The 16,354-nt window shown below is 36.9% G+C and overlaps 1 protein-coding gene across 2 annotated transcripts in view; it reads left to right on the forward strand.

The window, feature by feature from the left end:
• The window catches only part of Zfyve16 (zinc finger FYVE-type containing 16), a 49,523-nt gene that overhangs the window by 20,945 nt on the left and 12,224 nt on the right, over positions 1–16,354 (forward strand). For both annotated transcript variants that reach the window (XM_050153847.1, XM_050153848.1), the window contains 8 exons: positions 1,048–1,420; positions 2,733–2,855; positions 3,795–3,950; positions 4,603–4,827; positions 7,883–7,965; positions 9,010–9,114; positions 9,458–9,605; positions 14,757–14,837. In XM_050153847.1, coding sequence (XP_050009804.1) covers positions 1,048–1,420; positions 2,733–2,855; positions 3,795–3,950; positions 4,603–4,827; positions 7,883–7,965; positions 9,010–9,114; positions 9,458–9,605; positions 14,757–14,837 — 1,294 coding nt within the window. The remainder of the gene's footprint in view (positions 1–1,047; positions 1,421–2,732; positions 2,856–3,794; positions 3,951–4,602; positions 4,828–7,882; positions 7,966–9,009; positions 9,115–9,457; positions 9,606–14,756; positions 14,838–16,354) is intronic.

A 16,354-nucleotide genomic window follows, 5' to 3' on the forward strand; every position in this document is an offset into this window, starting at 1 on the left:
TGGGTTCACCTTCTTCTTTAGCTTCGTTAGGTTCACCAGGTATACACTCCGTGACCTTTATTTATGGCTAGAAACCAATTATGAGTGAATACATCCCATGTTCATCTTTTTGGGTCTGGGTTACCTCGCTCAGGATAGTGTTTTCTATTTCCAACCTAGATGCCCTTCAATGGAAGAATGGATGAAGAAAGTGTGGAATATATACACATTAGAGTATTATGCTGCAGTAAAAAACAATGACTTCTCGAATTTTGCATGCAAATGGAAAAAGACTATTTTAAAAGCCACATCCCTTCAGTAGAGAGTGGCATTGTTTCAGTTTGCTTCCATGTGTAGTGCAGTGTGGTGCACTCTTGGGTTCTGTCTCTCTGAAGGATGTTGTGGACTTCAGCAGTCCCTGGACTGCACTTTGAGAATCATAATTTATTTTAGATTGATACTAATTTAATGTTTTCCGTGCATATAAGAAGTATTTGTTGGTGATCTTCTGCTTCCATTTGCATGCTGTACCAGGTGTAGTAGAAGGTAGACACCACCTGCAAGTAACAGTTCTTCAGCAGACACAACTAGTTACCAAAGGTGGTGTATTCTCAATCTTGTTCCAACAGAACGGAAGTTTGAAACAGACTGTAAATATCACTCAAGTCCATAACCTCTTTATACTTATTCTGCAAGGTTTAAAAGAGGAAGAGCTTCTGGTGAAGATGACCGACAGCTTTTTCTGGGTGGTTGCTAGTGTGGACTCTATCACTCTGCTTCCCAGCCATTCCTCTGTGCCCTCCCCCATCCTTCCAGGCTGTTTTAACTGTTAGAAGAGGGAGGAAGCTCTATGTAAGGGGGTACAGCCATTAGCTAAACCTTTGTACTCCTTAATGTGGTATACCCCTGAACTCAATCAAGGAAGTCAAATGGAAATTTATCTTTAGAAGAATTTGGGAGCCTATATTGGTTTCTTTTATTTTTATTAAAATACATTTGGTTATAGAGGTCAACCTTTCACTCTTGAACAGAGAACATGGACTGATTTCTTTTCCCCCTATTTTACAGGTTGTAAATAAAGCAGATCATACCCATTCTGTGGTGGAAGAGCCGAACAACGAAATAGGAGATTTCACGAGAACTGAGATAACCCAGAGTCCTGTTTCTCATGTACCTGTGGAAAAACTGCCTCTGAGAACAGGCACTGAAGGCTTGCCGATGCCTGGCCCTTTCACACTAGAAGATGATGTTTTTGTGGACAGCGAGGAGCCGTCTACTTCTGCTGTTGTGCCTGCTCACCCGGGTTCGCCTGTGGCTAGTGTCTCAGATTACAGATTATTGTGTGGCATTGCCACACACGTCCGCACCAAGATTAGTCTTCTACCTGAAGACGAGGTTGGTCTGCCACCCCTTCTGACCACATCTGGAGAAGAGGGATCAGGTAGGATAGTGGCTGCTTAAAACTGAACAGGAATCCTTGGTTTGGGTTTGTCAAGAAAAGGTCTACGTAGCTGTGGCTGTTGTGAAATTTGCTGTGTAGCCCAGGCCTGTGAGAGGACAGTGAGCTACCATATCCATCCTAGGGGAAATACCTTTCTCAAAGAACATATTAATTTTGTATGTAGTACAGGAAATGCATTTTAAAACATTTTTCTTATGATATATAAAAGGGGTGATAACTTTAGTTTATAGAAAGTCTTATTTATACAAAACAAATAGAAAACTTTTTGACCTTTTGAGTCATTTATTACATATGGGTCTCTGACTTAGGATGAATTAAACTCTAATACAATGGGTAAACCCCTCAGAAATGTTTCTATTTGGGGTTTTAACTCTAGCTTGTGTGTGTGTGTGTTAAGAAGGATTGTTTCCAAAGAAATAGCATTAAATTCAATGGCAAAATTGGAATTTTAGGCCATCATTTGCTACCTATTTCACGTATGACTTTAAGCATGTTATTTAGTTTCATTGGGTCTCCATTTTTCTTGTAAGAAGAGAAATGAGCTGATCTGAGGATACTGTGGTTAACTCCCACCCCAGAGTTGCTCCCTAGGGAGATGCCTCTTGCCTCAAGCTTTATATGACATCTGAAACATAAGCTTGTGGGTTGTTGTTCACATGCTAATGTAGAGAGATGAAGCTTGCTAGTGTTGTGTTGCCTGTAAGAGACATTCTGTGAGCTTACCTCTACAGAGACAAGAGTGTTTTAAGCTCTGTTCTTGGAATATTGTGCATGTTTTCTGGTTGGCTGTCGTTTTGTTTAGCTATGGCTACCTGTCACTGATATCATGCCTATGGCAGCGAGCAGCATATGAAACACGAGTGTAGACTTCAGAAATTAGAATCCACTGTGATGTATGATGTGTGTGAGTGCCAGTGTATGCCACAGCCTGTGTGTGGAGTCTGAGGACAACTTGGTGGGGTGAGGCTGTCTCCTCCGCCGAAGGTTCTAGGGAATCTAATTTCCACAGCCAAGAAATTTAACCTACTATGCACTTTCGCAGGCCCTAGAATCCAGTTTTTTTTATCTTGAAAAGTACACAAAAAGTATATGCATATATATCTGAGTTACAGCTATTTGTTATATGTTAGGAAGGTAAAATGAATATATAATTAGAGAACAGAGTGGTAATTGGTTTCAAGAAACATGTTTGTTTTATTTAAATTTAATCAGTATATTGTAGATTTATACACTTTTTATCATACGCATATGAGAAGATAATTATCCTGATTAATATATATCTGCTATTTAGTGCCTGTGATACAAGAACACCCATCTCATGAGCAGATCATTTTGCTTCTTGAAGGTGAAGGATTTCCTCCTGCCACATTTGTTCTCAATGCTAACCTACTTGTGAATGTCAAGTTAGTATTTTGTAAGTAGAAATTTAGTTTTCTGATTATTTTTCAGTAAAGATATCTAAAGTAATTATATTTTCATGTTACATTTTATTGACGATAGTGAAAAATAAATATATTGAATTTTTTTCTAGCCAAATGTGACTATATATAATTTTAGCTAACGGTGTTTGGTCTTCCACTTGAGGCTCTTCTGACTCTACCTCTGGAGTGCTGGGATTACAGGCATGCTCAGTTTAGTCGAGGCGTTTTGTTTTGTTCATTTCCTTCTCCCTCTCTCTCCTTTTATAGCTCTCTCCCTTCCCTCTCTCCCCATCTCCATGGTTAGTCAGCCTAGGGCATCGTGTATGGGAGCTAAGCACTCTGTTGCCTCTCCAGTCTAGCTGAAGGGCATTTGGATGTTTACTGTTGGCTGTTAATCCTTTTAAATAAAGTCAACTATGGTAAATGGAATCATGGCTTGGTAGCAATAAAGACTTTTTCCTCTTCTCTTATCGTCACAGAGACTCTCCATATCCCTGACTGGCCTGGAACTCACTGTATTGATCAGGCAGGCCTTGGACATAACAGCAGCCTTCTTTCCTCTGTCTCTCAAATGCTGGGCCACCACATTTAAGACTTTTTAAAAGTCAATGATGTGACTTAATTAAAATAAGTTAAGGAAATAATTATCCTCAATAATAAATAATTTTTGCTACTCAATAATGCATTAATCTATGTTTTCCTCTGAAACAAATACAATTCTTCTGACATTTTAGTGTATCTTTTACGTTAAAGTTTCTTACTGTTATTACTTGACTCCTACAATAATCTTTGGTCTTTCTTACATGGATCCTAAACACTTAAAGTTTTTATCAAGAGAATTTTTTAAATTTGATAAATTGTATTTTTTCAAAAACTGTTTAATTTTTAAATTTAAATATGATGTTTATAATCGTATGTCATTTTTCCTCAAGATGCCTCAGATAAATATTGGTACTTCTCAACCAATGGATTGCACGGCTTGGGACAGGCAGAAATTATTATCCTGTTGCTATGTTTGCCAAACGAGGATACAGTTCCTAAGGACATCTTTAGACTGTTCATCACCATATACAAGGATGCTTTAAAAGGTACACTATTTTATTTTGAACTGCTGAGACTAGGGGATGAAGAAAGTAGTTAAAGGCATTTATATTTCAGCCATGCTAATTATACTAAAGATTTATTTTGTGAAGAAATTAAAGAGCTTAATCCCCATTAATTTCCTTAAATCTAGACTTTTATGTGATTAGTGTCTCCACATAGATTTTTTTTTTTCATTTTAAAAATGGAACTACCTTTGCCTCCTTGAATTTTTTTTAAATGTATCTATATTCTTATCATCTGTACTAGATGTAGGGGATGATTTTTCTTATTGCTATGCACAAAGGAGAAAAACAATTAGGAATGGAAATATTTTCAAATTTTTAATTACAGTCCCCAACCCAATCTTCAGGAGTGGCTCAACTCTGTGCATAGTGTTCACCAGGTTCTTCTCTTCCTCCCACTCCTTTTTAATGTTTTCGTGGTACCATGTATTAAATCTCTAGGGCCTTGAGGTAAGTCGTTCTACCAAAGAGCTATACCCCAGTCCAAATACAGGTTTTATGAGTAAAAATACAAGCAAAACAAAAGCATATTGCTTTTACTTAAGATTTATATTAGAACATTCAGTCTCAGAATGTTTCATCAAAATAATAATTTAACAACTTAAAATATTTTTATTAATAATATCATTTCCAGGAAAGTACATAGAAAACTTGGACAATCTGACATTTACTGAGAGTTTTCTCAATAGTAAGGATCACGGAGGGTTCCTGTTTATAACACCTACCTTTCAGAAACTTGATGATCTCCCAGTACCAAGGAGTCCTTTTCTCTGCGGTATTCTCATCCAGAAACTGGAGATTCCTTGGGCAAAGGTTTTTCCTATGCGCTTAATGTTGAGACTGGGAGCAGAATACAAAGGTAAGTTTGAGAATAATAAGATATCATATCTTCAGATATACTGATGATGAAACAATAGATTCAGGGAAATTGTTTAAGTAATTTTTACTAAATTACTAGAACTACTTTGACGTGGTGGATTCTTAAATTTCCAAGACAGTCTGGCTGTATCAGGTTAGTGCGATAAAGCCGGTGTGCCGTGAGCTTTCAGGATGCTCATAAATTATATATAACCTAGCTCACAATTTAGATCTAATTTTTTTTGAGACAGTCTCATTTATATGAGGCCACTCTAGGCCCTCAGACCACTTGAAGCTGATAATGCTCTTGAACTCCTGTTCCTTCTGCTTCTCTTCCTAAGTGCTGAGGCCACAGGCCTACACCGGCATGCTTGATTGCACTTTTCTATTTCAAAAGAAAGCAAAGATTTTACATTGTTACCTTTGTTGAAGCTTTCTTAGGACCATATATTATTGAGAGTTTATCTATGCATTAGGCAAATTATGTGTGTGTTGTTGTCTGTCCACCCCCCCCCACGCTTGCGTCATCAATACAAGCAGTGTTTCTTAGATGGAGTATTGTTGTCTACTTGCTGATGTAGTCAAAGGTTTTAGAGATAGTGGGTTAGAGATGGTGGTTGCCTTTTCCCTAAGTTTTAGATTCCTCTCTTGATTTTTATATTCGTAATGGTTAGCTAATTATTCAAAAGTGCTATAGAATATATCACTTAGATACATGCTTTTGTGTGTATTTACATGCCTGCTTTTGAAATAACTACAGACTTTTGTATGTGGTTATTTTTGTAATTTCCAAACTATTTCTAATGTTAAACTTTTTTTAAAAAATTATTTATTTATTTATTTATTATTTATACAGTTAGCCAGAAGAGGGTACCAGACCTCATTACAGATGGTTGTGGGCCATCATGTGGTAGCTGGGAATTGAACTCAAGACCTTTGGAAGAGCGGGCAATGCTCTTAACCGCTGAGTCTTCTCTCCAGCCCCCTCTAATGTTAAACTTTAAACATTCCTTTGTTTCTTTATTTCTGGATTTTCTAAAGAAGTAATTTTTGTTAATCTACCACATATTATATCTAACTACGAGGCATGTGATTTAAATAATTTAGTAAGTAATATTGGAGACAATTTTGTTTTGGGAAAAATAAGTTATTTCTATTTCAGAATGGGCAGTTCTGAAAGATAATTTGTTTTAATCCTCTGTTTGACAAACTGTTAAATTCTGACTTTGATGATAGGTATTTCTTATTATTTATTTAAGAGTTAAGCATTTGAAGCTACAGAGAAACCCTGTCTCGAAAAACAAACAAACAAACAAAAAAAAAGAGTTAAGCATTTGATTCTGTTATGAGGAAAGTTAGCTTTAATCTCAGGTTTTGAGTATAATTCCAAGAATTCGCAGCATTTTACTGAGCCAGCATTTTCTTCATCCAGTTCAATGTTTTGTTGCTGATCAAAGCATTTAAATGCTGTCTTTTATAAAGATTAGGGCAATATACTAGTTAATCATCGGTCTGTGGGCTTGGCCAGTAGCTTGGACAGTAGCACCTAAAAATGGTAAGACTAGTTTCCCTACAGTGATGTTTATTGTGTGGTAACATGAGGAACTTCTCAAAAGATCACAGCATTGAAACTCAAAGCTGTGTGATAGTGATGGGAAGAGTCGTCAGTGGAGATGAACTAGCCTCAACAGTGCCCTGTATGTGTTCTGTTGTACTAGACCTTAGGTAGACTGACACTGACATGCCTGTTTACATCTGACTTGGAATTTTTAATGGAATATATATGTGGGAAATTCAGTAACAAAAGTTAAAGTCCCAAGATTAAGGATGAAAATTGCTTTCTCTGATCAGTGACTACCTGTTTTAACATTAGTCGTAAGATTGTAACACTGATAGCATGTCATTCTAAGCCATAACCTGTTCAGTGTCTCAAGTAAAATGACCTCTAGTCATTACAGGATGCACCTCATTCATGAAAAGATAAGGTGAAATCCAAGCATTCCTATTAGTCATGTCTTTTAACACTAACCGTGTTTTTACCAGTCTAGACCTTCTATGGTCCAAATAACTTTGGAGTTTTTTTTTTTAAGATTACAAAATATATTTGTACTAGCAAGGATGTGGTGCTCTGACTCCAGGTTATAAAATAGTGCCAGATGTGCAGTGCTTCTTAGAAGTTGAAGGAAGAATGTTTGTATAGTAGATACCAGAAATATTAGATTGCTTATCTCAAGAGCTGAGAGCTTAATGTTAAAAATGTGTCAGTTCTTTGTCATCACAGAAAAAGTCTACCCCTTTTGTCAGCATCAGGGTCCTTCTGTGTTGGCTGCAAGGTGTCTTCTTTTTAGTGTTCTATGTTTATAGTGTGCACCCTAACAAGAGAGTAGACATTCAACAAGGCCCTTGTTTGCGCCCTTCTTCTGCCCTGGATCCTTTGACTCTTTATGTTCCTTTTATCATCATGACCTAAGAACTATAAAAATATATGATCATTTTTTGAATTACCACAAAATAATATTGACTGTAAATATCTTTAAAGTCTCTAATTTGGGCACCAGGATTATAATTGATGGGTGTAGTGCTGACCTAGTGTGTATAAGACTCAGGATTCAATCCCCAACACTACAGAAGAAAACATCAAAATGCCAAGTTTTTTCAATTTCTCATTAAATTAGAAAAACTTTATAGAGGTCGAAGCAATTATTGTACTTTTTTTCCATTGAAAATTTTATGGAAATAAAGCATTAAATGCCTCAGAATCAGAAAAGCATACTTTCAAATCTTTTTCCACAGTTAAATGAGCATGTTTCTTTGTCTCAATTTTCTTATCTGTAAGTAGGTGTCAACACCCTTGTTGTAGAATTTGAGTCAGGCAGTCCGTGGAAGGTTACCCGTAAGTGTAGCATCTAGCAGATGCACAGGCATCTTTACTTTTCTCTGATAACTGACTGAATGGTGTTTATATGTATTGTTTGTTTGAAGTTAAAAATAAATAAAATAAACGGAGGACTTTCTGTTATTGTTGATAGTGACCAATTATTCATTTTTATGTGCAGCATATCCTGCTCCTCTAACAAGTGTCAGAGGCAGGAAGCCTCTTTTTGGAGAAATAGGACACACTATTATGAACTTACTTGTTGTAAGTAACTGAACTATTGTGTTGTTTTTAAATACTGTTTCTTTAAACTTTTATTTAGTATATTTCACCTAGTTTTATTTGTTCATTTTAATTTGGAGCATTTGGTATTTGAAGACTTACTATAATATGTCCCCATCATAGAAATGAGCTCTGCTTCAATGTTAGAATACAGTGTCTCATGATCCATGGGTCCCTAACTCTGAGTGCTCTTTGCTTAGCTCTGCTGTTGTTCTTATGTACTGGGGGCAATGGGAAACTTCTCCACACACCTCTGAAATTGATGGAGCTTTAGGGGAAGTGTTAGAAAAGTAAATCAGCGTTGTGAGTGTGAGCAGTTTATGACCTCGGTGTCTTCATTTGTAGTAGGAAACCTGGATAAGGTGACATCTGAGGCTCCTTCTACCCAGAACTTTGTCATTTTATTTGCTGAAGTAGTTAGCAAACCTACTTTTAATTTCCCATCTCTAGCTTGAAGGCTCTCAGTTTTCTGTTACGTTTTCAAAATATGGGAGATAATCTTTGTAAAGAGAGTGGTTTACTGTTTCTTATGACTTCAGAAGATTTAGTCCAGGGTCACTTGGCTCTGTTGTTTTGGGCATGTGGCGGCATCACGAGGAGTACTTGATGGAGGAAGCCGTTCATCTTATAGTGCCTGGGCAGCAAAGAAAGAAAGAGAAGGGACTTAAATCCTATTATTCTCTGCAGAGGCACGCCTCCAGAGCCCTAGGCCTCACCACGAGATAGGAGCAAACCTTTAAACATACGAACCTTTGAGAACACTTATAAAAATAACTCCTGCTGTTTGGGAAGAACTGTAAAAGGAAAGGAGAGTGTTCTTCAAATACTGTAGCCCCTCTTTCTGAGAATATTCTTTATTACTTTTAAGTTGTGGTTTTTTTATGGGTGGGTGTTTTGTTTTTCCAGTTGGGACTGTTTCTGGGTAGCATTTTGATAGAATTGTGTCAGAAGGCTTAAACTACAGTTCTGGATGAAAATGTTTAGTGGATGGGCAAATGTTGATGGAACTGTGATCATTCTACGTAGGATCTTCGAAATTACCAGTATACATTGCATAACATCGATCAGCTGTTGATTCATATGGAAATGGGAAAAAGCTGTATAAAAATACCTCGGAAAAAGTACAGTGATGTAAGTATACTCGCTCAGTCCAGATCTAAAGATAGTAGAAGAGCGGAGTTCCTGAGACTAGACTTTTTGTTGTTGTTTTGAATGAAGGTACCTATTTTATAATAACAGTGTTTTTAATTTTTAGAATTGGTTTGTTAATAGAGAATTTGCTTGATCCAGTTATTTCAACCCTTTATTGTTTTATTATTAATTAAGATTTTTCTTTTGTATTGTTTGTCACATTCCCAAGAAGTTGTTCAGACCAAAGCTTGGTAATTATGAAGCTGATCAATAATATGACTTCTAGACTAGACACAAATGTTGAAAATGTTTCTTAACAAATATGGTGGGTTTTTTCCCTCAGGTAATGAAGGTGATAAACTCTTCTAACGAGCACGTCATCAGCATTGGAGCTAGTTTTAGTACAGAAGCAGACTCTCATCTGGTGTGTGTACAGAGTGACGGAGTTTATCAAACTCAGGCCAATAGTGCCACTGGTCAGCCCAGAAAAGGTAATTTATGAAACCCCACTTAAGAGATCCCTCCAGAAAGAAATAAATTCCTTAACATATTTCCTGAATTGATGATCGAGTGGTATGCTTAGAATTTCTGTTTTATAAAGAATAGATTGAAAATATTGCTTTATTTTGTGTTTTTATTTCTGGCTACATTAGATGTAAAGATTTGGAAGTCTATTCTTTAGTGTATTCCATAGTGTGAGAAACTTATTTTCCATAGTTTCTTTTTGAATGGGATGTTTCTACATTTGTTCAGTCTCTGCTCAGCTCCTGTTACTTAGGAGGGCACAATGTAGGCAAGGGTAAAGGATAATGGACAGATGAAGATGGTGGAGTGGGCAGCCTCTGTGACATCGTCCTCAGCTCTGACTGCTGCCATTGCTAGACTTGCAGTGACGGTGACAGACAGAAAGTCCAGTGGAAGTGAAGTGGTTCGTGAGATTAACACACTATCACAGGGCAGCATTGAAATAGCCTGATGCTTTCACTACTCATATGATAATGTTCTGAAAAGCAGTGAAAAAGTGGGGGCGAGAGAAAGAGCTTGTAGTTAAGAATGTGCATTGCTCTTATAGAGGACTGAGTTTGGTTCTCAGCACCTACATGCTTATAATCCTGTGTAACTACAACTCCAGGGGATCTGATGCTTTCTTTTCCTTCTGTGGGCAACTACATTCATGTGCAGATATATACCGCCACACACATATATACCTGATTAGATATGAATAAATCTTTTAGGGCTGGAAAGGGACTTCATCAGTTAAGAATGTGTACTGTTCTTGCAGAGGACCCAGTTTGGTTACCAGTACACATATCAGGCCACTTGTAACTGCCTATCACTCCAGCTTCAGGTTATGTGATGCCCTCTTCTGGACTCTGAGGGTATCTGCATCACACATATAACACACACACATGCACATGCAAAAACACACACTCAAACAGAGAGAGGCGAAAATAAGGCCATCGTTGACATTTTACTGTATTTTTTTATTTCTTAATACATAGGTTGAATAGATAGTTTTATACTTGATGTTTATACTTTTATACTTTGCTTTTTTTACTTAACATTAACTGACATTTTTGTCATTGCAATTTATGAATGTATGCATGTGGAGGACAGAGGTTGACACAGATGTTTTCAACTCTCGCCACCTTAGTTTTCTAGCTAGGGTCTCACTGAGCCTGAGCCACTTAGACTTACCTGTAATAGTAGTGGTTTCTCATTGGCCACCAGCCTCTCTTCCATCTTGTACCTCCTGTTTGCTCTTTGTGTCTCCTGGTGTTCCTGTGCTCCTAGATTTCTCCTTCTCTTCCTTTCTTTCCTCAGAAATCGTGCCTCTACATCCTGCCTAGCTAATGGCTATCCAGCTTTTTATTACACCAATCACAGCAATACACCTTCACACAGTGTACAAATATCCCGTAACGTTTCCCTCTTTTGTTTAAATAAAAAGCAAAGGTTTTAATTCTATATAATAGAGTTTAACATACTAAAACTATATATTGTAAGAACAATTATCAGGTAAGAATTACATTCACAATGTCCAGTCCATTTGTATTTGGCAGTTTTGGAGAAAGTTCTTTATTATCTGTCCTATCTTGTTGAGTCCATAGTTTTATACCTAAACCTCTTTTATCATAACTTGTGTTACCATCATAAAAATATCATTTTAGATCCTAAAATGTCTTTTTAGATAAACAACTTAAGTTTTTATGTCTTAAAGGGTTAATAAACCTCACATCTCTCATGTGCATTTCTTTTTTGAATTTGGTATCAAGGAAAACTGTAACTATAACCGTCTAGTCTTTAACCCCATTAAAGATCTGAGGAGCATATAATATTACCTGATTTAACCAGAAGAGCAGAGCAAACAACTTCTAAAACTATAGAAATGACAGAGACAACTGGCTACCTGAACAGTCACCCAAGAGTCTCTGTAACTGCGGGACATCCGTCCTTTGCGTGCATGAGTAGAATATCTGACAGGTTTTTCTGTGAAGCAGGAATTTTGAAAGACTGTCCTATCTTGTCTTGACAAAGTTTGACACTTACTTTTTGTGTGTGTTCTGCTTGTCCAGTTTGGACAATATACTGTCAGCAGTCGAGCTAAGGGCAGTTTCTTGCCCAGATGACTAGCTTTTGACATAGAGAAAGCAAACGCCATACTGGAAGTTCTTTGATGCCCATCATCTTTTTTGAAGTAGATTGGTGATGCCATGAGCAGACACATCACACTGTCATGAAAAGCCTTATGTTATTAAAAACATTTTAAATGCCATATTCTGTAGGTCTTTGAAGTCTTTGAAGATCATCCATCTATTTAAAATATATCTCAGTTTGATCTTGAAAACATACCTAACATGACTACAAGTTTGATTGTTATATGACTTAACTACTGAAGTACATTTCATAATTATCCTAAACAGTTTGTAATAATAGCCTCTAAGGACTAGAACTTTACATTATACCTTGAAATGAGCTGTTTAGGTACAATAAACACTTTAAACAAAAGTAGAACATATATACAGTATAACAAAAATAACCTTAAATTTGTATCAGTATACAAAAATCTATACCAATGTAGAATATTTAAGACTAATAGTTGGTTTTTTTTTTTTTAGTTTAAAGGTAGAGTCAATAATCTACCCTTTTATCCTATCATTCCTATATCCTCTTTTTTTCCTTCCTGTAACCAGTGACAACTTGTAACCAATCCCCCTAAACAATGACAAACATCTATAACCCACTCACCCTGCCTCTATGGGTGTTGTATTCTATAAACTGCTTCTTGTTGTTTGGACGTGATGACATCTTTAGGGAACCCTAAGAAAACTGGGATAATGGTCATGTCTTGGGAGAGCTAGCTGTATTTTTGTTTGTTTGTTTGTTTATTCTCTGTGTGATGGGAAGGTGTAGAGCTTATCTGAAGTCTTGGCTGGAGTAATATGTGAAACTGGGCCAGCCATCTCAGCTAGCATCTTTAAAGTTGTTCTGGATGCAGAATTTTGAGGAAACTGCAGCAGAGGCACTTGGAGAGGCTGGATCCCTTGGGGTACTTTATTGGTGTCTAGTCCTTTTTTTCTGAAAACACGCCAGCTTTTAAAGTTAACATGTCAGTATTAACTCGGGTATTGGATGTGTGGTGTGTCCAAGTCAACTGAAGATGATATTTTGTTTTATGTTTGAGCAGGTAAACGGCATCTGCCAGCTTTATAAGTCCATTTGTGCTACCTAACCAAACTGAAATATAAATCTCTATTCATAGGGCTGGAGAGATGGCTCAGAGGTTAAGAGCATTACCTGCTCTTCCAAAGGTCCTGAGTTCAATTCCCAGCAACCACATGGTGGCTCATAACCATCTGTAATAGGGTCTGGTGCCCTCTTCTGGCCTGCAGACATACACACAGACAGAATATTGTATACATAATAAATAAATAAATTTAAAAAAAATCTCTATCCATGCCATGTGGAAGGATGGCGTGTAATAATGAGTCACGTCTCATCTGCTCTCAGAGCTATTCCCAAGCAGAGGGATCCTCATATCCATCACCTGTCTTGTAGTCTTTCTGTCCTCAGCACAGTCCGCTTAGCACATGGCAATGGCAACTGGCTCAAGCATCAGTCCACCTAAGAGACTGTGGACCAGGAAGTCACATCAACTCCTTGTTTAGAACTTTTCTTAGCTTCCTCAGGCCCTATGTTTAGATATTCAAATCTTTATGTTGGATACCATATATAGCGTTAGTTTCTCGTAGGCTACCTCTCTTCCATCTTGCATGTTTCCTCTCATGTCTCCTGGCATCCTTTGTGTGCCTAGATTCCTTCCCTTCCTCCCTTTTCTCCCCAGAAATCTTGCCTTTACCTCCTGCCTAGCTGTTGGCCGTTCAGCTTTTTATTATATCAGTCACAGCAATGCACCTTCACACAGTGTACAATATCTCACAACACTTACTGACTAGCAAGCCCCCAGGATCCTCCTTTCTCCACCTCCACAATGCTGGGATTACAGTCGCAGCCACCACATTCCATCTTTTACCTGAAGGCAGCAGAACCTGAACTCATGTTCCCATTCCTGTACAGCAAGAGCTTCACTGACTAAACTATCTTCATGATCCCTAAAATTATGGAGTTTTAACCATCTAACCATCCTCTTACAGAGTAACAAACCAGTTTACTTTCTTGTGTATCTCTCCAGAGACTAGTTTTAATGTATGTAATCAAGCAAGTGAATGGGTATTCATACACTCAGGACTTGTCTTTCTCCCACTTTTTCAGATCCAGCTTGTAACATGTTTCATTGTGCACTTTGTTTTTAACACTCTTTGGAGATTATTCTATATTAGTAAAGAATTTTATAATTGTTCATCATTTAACTATTATTGTCATAAATGACTTCTATTCCTCAGATATTTGTAAAAATGCTGTTATGAATAACCTTATATACATACATGTTTCTATTCCTAGAAGTGAAATTAGTGTCAAAGGTTGTATTTGTTTTTTCTTTTTTCTTCTCATTTGTGTGTGGTGTCGATGTTTATGTGCATGTATGTTTTTACATGTCTTTAGGTGCACATGTGTAGCTGTGCTTGTGGAGACCTGAGTTTGATTTTGGGAATCATGCTTCATTGCTTTTTCCACTACTCTTTGAGGCAGGGTCTCTCAGTAAAACTCAGAGCTCGTTGATACGGCTAGTCTTGCCAGCCAGCTTGATCTGAAGAGTCCACCTCTTCATGCCTGCACAGACTGGCATCCAGGCAGGCCACCACACACACACCCCGGATTTACATGTGCCCGGGGATCTTAGCGTTGGCACTGATATTTGTATGGGAAAACACTTCACACTCCCCCCAGCCCCTAAGGTTACATTCGGTTTAACTTTGTCAAGTGGGGGTTCCACAGAGACTTTCACACTGTGTGTTCACCTTCAGTGAGTTTGATTCATGGCACCCTCATTAACAAAAGCACAAACATCATTAGTTATAAATACTATTTTATACAATATTTTAATCTTGTTTTTATCATATTTCTGATATGTTATGAGCATAAAATTTATTGAATACTTAAAATGTGCAACCTCAACATTTTGAGTAATAAATATAGCATAAGATAAACAGATTAAAATATAATTTATTATATATTATCAGTGACAGGAGCAAGTTTCGTGGTATTCAACGGTGCTCTGAAAACATCTTCAGGATTTCTTGCCAAGTCCAGCATAGTTGAAGGTATGACTTTATCTTTGATTGTTTTAATGTAAAGTTATTTTTCCTTTGCCTTTAAGAAATATATTTTCAAAATATTGCACCTGGGAGGCAAAGGTGGGCGGATTTCAGAGTTAGAGGGCAGCATGGTCTACATAGTGAGACTTCAAAAAAACAAAACAGAAACCAACCAACCAAAAAAACAAAACAACCAAAGAATATATTTGATTTATACAAAAAAAATGTAAGTTATTAAGAACAGTCAGTACCTCAAACTTAAATAAAATAATCCCTAGCCAAGCACTAGAGCATGACAGTATTGGTTCTACTTATGTCTTCTTTCTCCTCTCCTCAAGAGTTAGCTACTAGACTGACTGCTGTGAGTATTATTGTCTTAGAGTATAGTTACACAATATATTACATAGTTATGCTGTTAAGAATAGAGTTACAGCTAGACAGTGGGGGTGCACACCTTTAATCCTAGCACTCAAGAGGCAGAGGCAGAGGCAGGCGGATCTCTTTGAGTTCGAGGCCAACCTGGTCTAAAGAGCTAGTTCCAGGATAGGTTCCAAAGCTATAGAGAAACTCTGTCTTGAAAATAAAGCAAAAGAATAATATATACATATGCACATTGTTCATGTTTCTGGTTTATGCATATTGACAACTATAATTTGCTCAGCTTCAGTGCTATTAAATACTTTGTGAATACATAATAATTTATGAACTTCTAGATTGTTTCTTATTTCTATTATGACAACCAGTAGTGCTAATATATATCTAAGATTGGAATTTCTTAATCAGTTAGATTGGTAAATGTATATTTGCCAGAATATTTCCAAATTGTTTTGCAAAGTGAATGTACCAATCCTTATTACCATTAGGCTGTTAACTTCCTCTCTAGTCTACATATTCTCCACACATGGTGTTATTAGTCTACTTATCTTTGTTAATCTTTCAGTTGTGTCTGAATATGGTCATTGTTATAAGCATATTTCTTATTTATTAGTGAATAGAATGTCCTATTTCATATTTATAGAATACGTTATTTTATTTGTGAGATACTCATTTACAGCCTTTGCCTATTTTCTATTGGTTGTCTTATTTTAAACTGCTTTGTAGTTTTTATGTTGCATATTATAGATTTCCCCCTTCTTCATGTTTAGCAAATAATAATTGTTTAGAATGTATAGTGTGATCACTATCACACTAATCAGGGTAGTTACCGTTTCCCTCTGTTTAAACCCTTTTTATTTTTGTGTTGACAAATTCCAAATTCCTCTGCATATTCTTTATAAAGTGTAAATTGTTTTAGTTGCCTTTCTGAATTTGCAATGTTCTTGGTATGTAGCTGCATTATGGAAACCATCATACAGTCTCTTTTTCTGTCCTACATTTATGCTCCCTAACTTGCAGGAACCACTATTTTATTTTTTTATATGACTGAAACAAAGTGGTGTTCGACTTTCTGTGATTGTGCACGTAATCTAATGTCTGACCTCCAGTTCCATCCACGTTGCTGTAAAAGACAGGATTTCAGTTTT

This window comes from Alexandromys fortis, unplaced genomic scaffold, assembly GCF_014885135.2.
Source record: "Alexandromys fortis isolate MF-2015 unplaced genomic scaffold, M_Fortis_MF-2015_v1.1 scaffold_79, whole genome shotgun sequence".
Taxonomy (NCBI): domain Eukaryota; kingdom Metazoa; phylum Chordata; class Mammalia; order Rodentia; family Cricetidae; genus Alexandromys; species Alexandromys fortis.